The sequence below is a fragment of the Neophocaena asiaeorientalis genome, unplaced genomic scaffold (genome assembly GCF_003031525.2).
Source record: "Neophocaena asiaeorientalis asiaeorientalis breed wild unplaced genomic scaffold, Neophocaena_asiaeorientalis_V1.1 scaffold308, whole genome shotgun sequence".
Taxonomy (NCBI): domain Eukaryota; kingdom Metazoa; phylum Chordata; class Mammalia; order Artiodactyla; family Phocoenidae; genus Neophocaena; species Neophocaena asiaeorientalis.
The window spans coordinates 1,149,930-1,156,338 of NW_020172768.1; the positions used below are offsets into that span (position 1 = coordinate 1,149,930).

The 6,409-nt window shown below is 40.0% G+C and overlaps 1 protein-coding gene across 1 annotated transcript; it reads right to left on the minus strand.

Moving 5' to 3' along the window:
- Positions 1-2,632: 2,632 nt before the first annotated feature.
- LOC112396834 (olfactory receptor 6M1-like) lies at positions 2,633-3,573 on the minus strand. The gene is given in 2 exon segments (XM_024740758.1): positions 2,633-3,537; positions 3,540-3,573. Coding segments are annotated over 2 exon segments (939 nt in total).
- Between the last annotated feature and the right edge of the window lie 2,836 nt (positions 3,574-6,409).

Consider the following 6,409-nt stretch of genomic DNA (forward strand, 5'->3'; position numbering starts at 1 on the left):
TTTTTTTTTTTTTTTTTTTTTTTTTTTTTTTTTTGGCCATTCACCACAGCTTGCAGGATCGAACACAGGTCCTTGGCAGTGAATGCATGGAGTCCTAACCACTGAACTGCCAGGGAATTCCCTGTTTTACATTTTTTTGACCTTTAAACATTTGCCCACTGCTCTATCTTTTGACAGACAACGTTCTTTTTTTTCTTTTGGACAATGTTCTTTTATAATATTCTGAATCCATTCTGAAGATGGTACTTTCTCTACTTGCTCTCCCATGATGGGTTCCCTGCCACTTCTTAAGGTCTTCATCTTTGTCTACATAGCTAGACGGTCAATGACCGCACTGGTAATGACCTATTTTGATCTTTGAGATGCCTCTTGTCTTCTCCGTGTTCCTAAGCTCTCTTTTTAGATGCTTGTCCCCACAGCACCTGCTCAGTGGCTGTGTTGACAGAGGGCAGTTTACCTCTTGCCAAATCCTTCCTCTTACAAATAAGTGAATCAGGGAAGACATCTCTCTCCAATCAGATCAATCAGATCCTCTTTCCAGGAATTTGGATTTAGAACTCTGATAATTTAAAATAAATGTTGATATAAATAATGTATATCTCAAATATTTAAATGTATCCAATATATATACTTGTATATATATATATATCTATGATTGAAATATACATATATCTGTGAATGACTGAAGCAACCATTACCTTCCATGTGCAGAGAGAAGTGGAAAGAGTCTGCAGACAGAGAAACATGAATCAGGTATGTACTAGTTTGCTGTGATGCTGTAGGAATTTACCACAAGCTTGGTGGCTTAAAATAACACTAAGGTATTCTATTATAGCTCTGGAAGACAGAAATCCAAAGTCAGTTTTACTGGGCCTAAACCTGGGTGTCGGCTGGGCCATGCCAAGAGCTCTAGGGCAGAGAGAATCCATTTCTTTGCTTTTTCCAGCTTTGAGATGTGCAGTCCTTGGCTTATGGCCCCTTCCTCCAACTTCAAAGCCAGCAGCATAGCATCTTCAAATCTCTGCTTCCAAGATCACACTACCTTCTTTTGTGTGGTAAAATCTGCCTCTACCTCTCTCATGTGACACTTGTAAATACAATAGAACCACCTGGGTAATCCGAGATAATCTCCCTATCGCAGGATCTGTAATTGCATCTGCAAAATCCCTTTGCCATATAAACTTTATATGTTACTTAGAGTCACAGGGTCAGGGATTAGGTCTGGATATCTTTTGGGGCCATCATTCAGCTTACCACAAGATATTTGGAAAAAACCCAATAATACAGAGACCAAATGAATCCCGAGAAAGCAAGAGAGAAACTCAGAGGGAAGAGAGTGTTTGCCTTGGATTTTCAAGGATTTCTAGTTCCTGATTCTAGCCCCTTAGCAGGTCTTGCTGTTTCTTACCTTTTGGGGTTTTATGTGGTATTCTTGATTATTATTATAATAAATACCCATTTCACTTAAGCCAGCTTGATTACTCTTCTGCTTTTGTTTTCCCCCAACCAAATGCATCCTAGGATACTAATTCTTCTGTAGATGATGGTCACATTGGCCAGTTGCCACAGATGATCAATCTGGACTCATGGTTAGTTACTGCTTCTGAATAGCTGGTTCTCCTTTCAAACTGTTGCTTCTCACAGTCTATTGTCAGTCATCCTGATGCTTCCTGGTCTGTAGATTTTCCAGGTAATTAGGACTGGTAGGGAATGCTCTTGTCTCAGAAAAAGTGGATAACTTCCATGTTAACTTCTGTTTCCCCTCTTAAGTTTCTTCCCATTCCATACTTCATGACATAGTGAAGTATATATTCAAAACTAGTGATGTAGTTTGGGGCAAGATGCTTAATCTCAGTGAACCTCAGTTTTCTCATCTGTAAAATGGAGATAAAAATATCAGCTTCTCAAGGTTGTTAAGAGGATTAAATGAGATATATATGTACATATTTAAGTATATGTACAAACACAGGGTTATGTTACTCCTCTTCCTTGTTTTTGTATTATTATTATTATTTACAGTCTTTGGCTGTCAGGGACGATTCCAATCATCTTGCAAATTCTGAAAAAACCCAGTTAGATGAGTCACTTTTTTTTTTTTTCTGTCTGTGCCATGTGGCGTGTGGGATCCTAGTTCCCCAACCAGGGATCGAACCCGCATCCCCTGCAGTGGAAGCGCAGAGTCTTAACCACTGGACCACCAGGAAAGTCCCAGAAGATTCATTTTTAATTACATGTGGTTGCATGACTTAGACTATCTCCGTTAATCTTACTTTAACTATTAAAAAAAAAATAGGAAAAGCATGTTACTGATGGGAAACTAAGGTCAGAGAGGTTAAGTGTCACCTGGTAAAGAAGTAATAGAGCTAGCCTTAAAATTCAGGTTTTCTGACTTCAGTATTTTTCTTTAATTCATAATGTTCTGTGTGTGAGACGGTCCAATAACAGTTCAGAGCATGTTATTTTCTCGATGGCTGAATTGTCTCCTATGGACCTTGACTATAATACTTTGCATCTGATGTGGCACAAAGCTTTTTCATGTCTTCTTACACATCTTTGATTTTACGATCTTCAAGCATGCCTTACTCCACATTGTGTCCAAGAGTTGAAAATGACATTCTTAGCAAACAAACTTTCAAGGTTTCCTGTGCAAAAAGGGCAAAATTTTGTTGACTGCATCTCTCAACACTTCCTTTACCTTTTCATTCCTTAGACTATAAATGAAGGGGTTCAGAAGAGGGGTCCCCATTATGGTGAGGATAGCTGTCACTTTGTCATATTCCAGGGAATGACTCTGGCTGGGTCTCACATACATGAAGATGTTGCTCCCGTAGGCAATGGAGACCACAGTGATGTGAGAAGTACAGGTGGAAAAGGCTTTCTGACATCCTTGGGCCGAGGGGATGCGCAGGATGGTAGAAATGATGTAGGTGTAGGACACGGTGGTGAGCACCAGCGAGGTCAGGACCACGAGGGAAGATAAGAAGCAGCTTATCATCTCAATGAAATGAGTGTCTATGCAGGCCGCCTGCAGTAAAGGAGCGATGTCACAGAAGAAATGACTAATTTCTTCAGTGCAGTATGGCAATCTGGACACCACAATAGTTGGGCAAAGCACTGACGGGAAAGCCCCCTCCCAGCAGCCCAGAACTAACAGGAGGCAGGCCCTGCTATTCATGATGATGGTGTAGCACAGCGGGTTACAGATGGCCACGTAGAGGTCAAAGGACATCACCTCCAAGAAGATAAACTCCACTGTCCCCAGAAAGAAGTAGAAATATGTTTGGATGACGCAGCCAGCAAAAGGTATGTTTTTCTTTTCCTCTAAGAGGCAAGCTAGCAACTTTGAGGCAATAGTAGTTGTGAATAAAATGTCCCAAAATGTCAAATTATTGAGGAAGAAGTACATTGGTGTTTGGAGACGATTATCAGTCCATATTAAGGAAATGATAACAATGTTTCCTGTTATAGTGAGTGTATAAACCAGCAGGAGAATGAGAAATAGCAAGATCTGAAGCTCCTGGACAGAGGGAAAGGAGACAAGGTGAATTCAATCATGCTAGTCTGGTTTCTCATGGCCATTTCTGTGTGAGGGGTGAAGAAATGAAGAAGGTTAGAACAGTTTAAGATGTCTTTCAAATGTTTTATGATTTCACTAAATATAGAATAGAGAGAACATTCAAGAGTGAGGGGTTCTAATTCTGTCTGTGGCCTCGGGCAAATCAAATTATATCACTAGGCCTCAGTTTTCATCTATATAATTGATGTGCTAGGGGAAAAAAAGCAAACAGCAACTCTGTGATCATTTTAAACTTTAACTATTTGATTTTTATTTAACTAAAATATTTCTTCTCTCTTTTTTTCTTCCTTAAACCCAAATGTATTCAAACTAACTGAAATATGTAATTAACTGAAAATCATTCAAGTTATTTTGATCATATATTTTAATCATTTAATAATATGGATATCCTAGCTGAAAACCTCAGATTATATTTATTGAAGGAAGAGAAGCTATCAGACAGATTCTATTTTCATTCCTCTGTTAAGACTGACTAGCATATCATGAACTGAAGGATCCTTTTAACCTATCATTATTGAAATAACAACTGAGTTATTTCAAATGAGTTAAGATGAGATAAACAATAGATTAGGTAAAATTTTAAACAGAATTAGCAATTAGGAAGATATATCAAAAGAATTTATCTTTAATGAAGCAAAGAGAGATAGACATTGAAAATATGAGACAATGTTCAAAGAAATGAAAGGAATGGGAACATTTATATACATAGTTTGTATCCTTCAGGAGAGAGAATAGAGGCAGTGAAGGTGGGGCAGTATTTAAAAGGGAAACAGATTCGGGACACTCAAGGGAGAATATGGAAAACAACCAGAAAGGGAAGATCACTTATATAGGAACAGGAGTTAAAATGACTGTCGGTTTCTCAACAGCAGCAAAGGAAGCCAAAACTTAGTTAAATAATATCTTTAAAGTACGGTGAGAAAATGATTGCCATCTCAGAATTGTATATCTAGTAAGATTATCTTCTATTGTAAAATAAATATATTACAGACAAAAACTTCGGGATTTATTACCAACGGACCAGCTGTAATTTCTAAAAAATACAATTCAAGAATAAAAAAATAATTTTAAGATAATTTAATATGTAGAAAGAAATAATAAAAATAAAATGTGAACATGTACATACACCTAAATGAAAATTCTTTGTAAAAAGTCATAATAGTGTTGAATTTGTGAAGTTAAGCTAGGATGACAATAGAATGTGAGAGTGGAGAGGAAAAATTGGAGCTTCCAAACCAAATGATACAAGAGGGGATGAAATATTGTTTCATGTTAGATTTTAAGTTAAATAAACTTGATAATTTTTCTAGGGTACTCACTGAACGAATAGAAATAATTTCCAAATTTGTAGACAGGAAAAAATGTTATAAGAGAAACAAAATTCAACTATAACAAAAATATAAATAAATACCAACAGTTAACACAATTAGGGCTTCCCTGGTGGTGCAGTGGTTAAGAATCCACCTGCCAATGCAGGGGACACAGATTCGAGCCCTGGTCCGGGAAGATCCCACATGCTGCGGAGCAACTAAGCGACAACTTCTGAGCCTGCGTTCTAGAGCCTGTGCTCCGCAACAAGAGAGGCCACGATAGTGAAAGGCCCGCGCACCGTGATGAAGAGTGGCCCCCACTCGCTGCAACTAGAGAAAGCCCTCGCACAGAAATGAACACCCAACACAGAAAAAAAAATAATAATAAATTTATATATTAAAAAAATTCATAGTTAAAAAAATTATATTCTGGACCTTTGCTGGCCGATATTGTAGCCACAAGCCACGTGTGGCCACTGAGCATTTGAAATGTGGCTAGTTTGTTTTGAGATGTGCTGTAAGTATAAAATGCATTATGAATTTTAAAGATTTGCACCAAAAAAAAAAAGAACATAAATTACCTTAATAGAGTTATGTTATTACATGTTTAAAAGATCATATTTTTGGATATAGTGCTACTAGCCTTCCGGAGTCTGTCCCCAAGAAGTGTCCGCCTACCTGGTGTCACTCACGCCAGTGGAATAAGACCGAGTTCAGTTCAGAAGCAAAGGACGGTGTCATCCTTTGATCAGAGAATGGAGTGGTGCGTACTCCCACTCTGGAGCACAGGCTTCCGGGACCGGCGGAGAGCGAGGCGGGGCTGCTTGATAGCGTGTGGATAGTGTCGGGCGCAAGGAGTTCTCGCGAGGCTGGCGCAACTCCGCGGCTCACGCTCCAGATCACAGTGCCTGGTGCAGCGTCTCTGCACACGGCCTGCTGCCGCCATCTTGAATTGGGTGCCGTGGGCGGTGTTTCTGCGCACAGCCCTTCGAGCTGGGGTGTCGGCGTCGGCGTTTCCCGCGAGAAAGTCTGGTCTGAAGTGCAGGGGACGAGGCCTCGGAACGCGGCCCCCTATGAGCAAGTGGAACTAGACCGAGCACAGAAGAAAAGAAAAAAAAGGTTAGACCTAATTTTATTACCCAGATTCTATTTTTATTTCCTGGGGATTGTTAATGGTCTTTGTTGGTGACAAACCCCTCCTCTGCCTTTTGTCTCGCTCGGTCTTGAGGGGGGCTGAGGGTGGAGGTCTGTCTCCTGTGAGTGCCTCCTGCTGAGTGTGGGTGTCATCAATACCCTGGGAGAGAAGCAGAGCTGCTCCCCAGCTGCTGCCTTTAGATGCGTGTGATGGTCACCAGGCCTCGGCCCTGACTGTTTGTCTCCGTCAGTGAGCACCACTCGTTTATCCTTTTGGAGACAAAGGACACCAGACAATGTAGGATGCATGGCCCGAATATTAGCAAGAGAATAATGGTCTTATATCAAATTTTTCCTAAAAATGAAGGTACCTTGGTCTTTGGCCTGT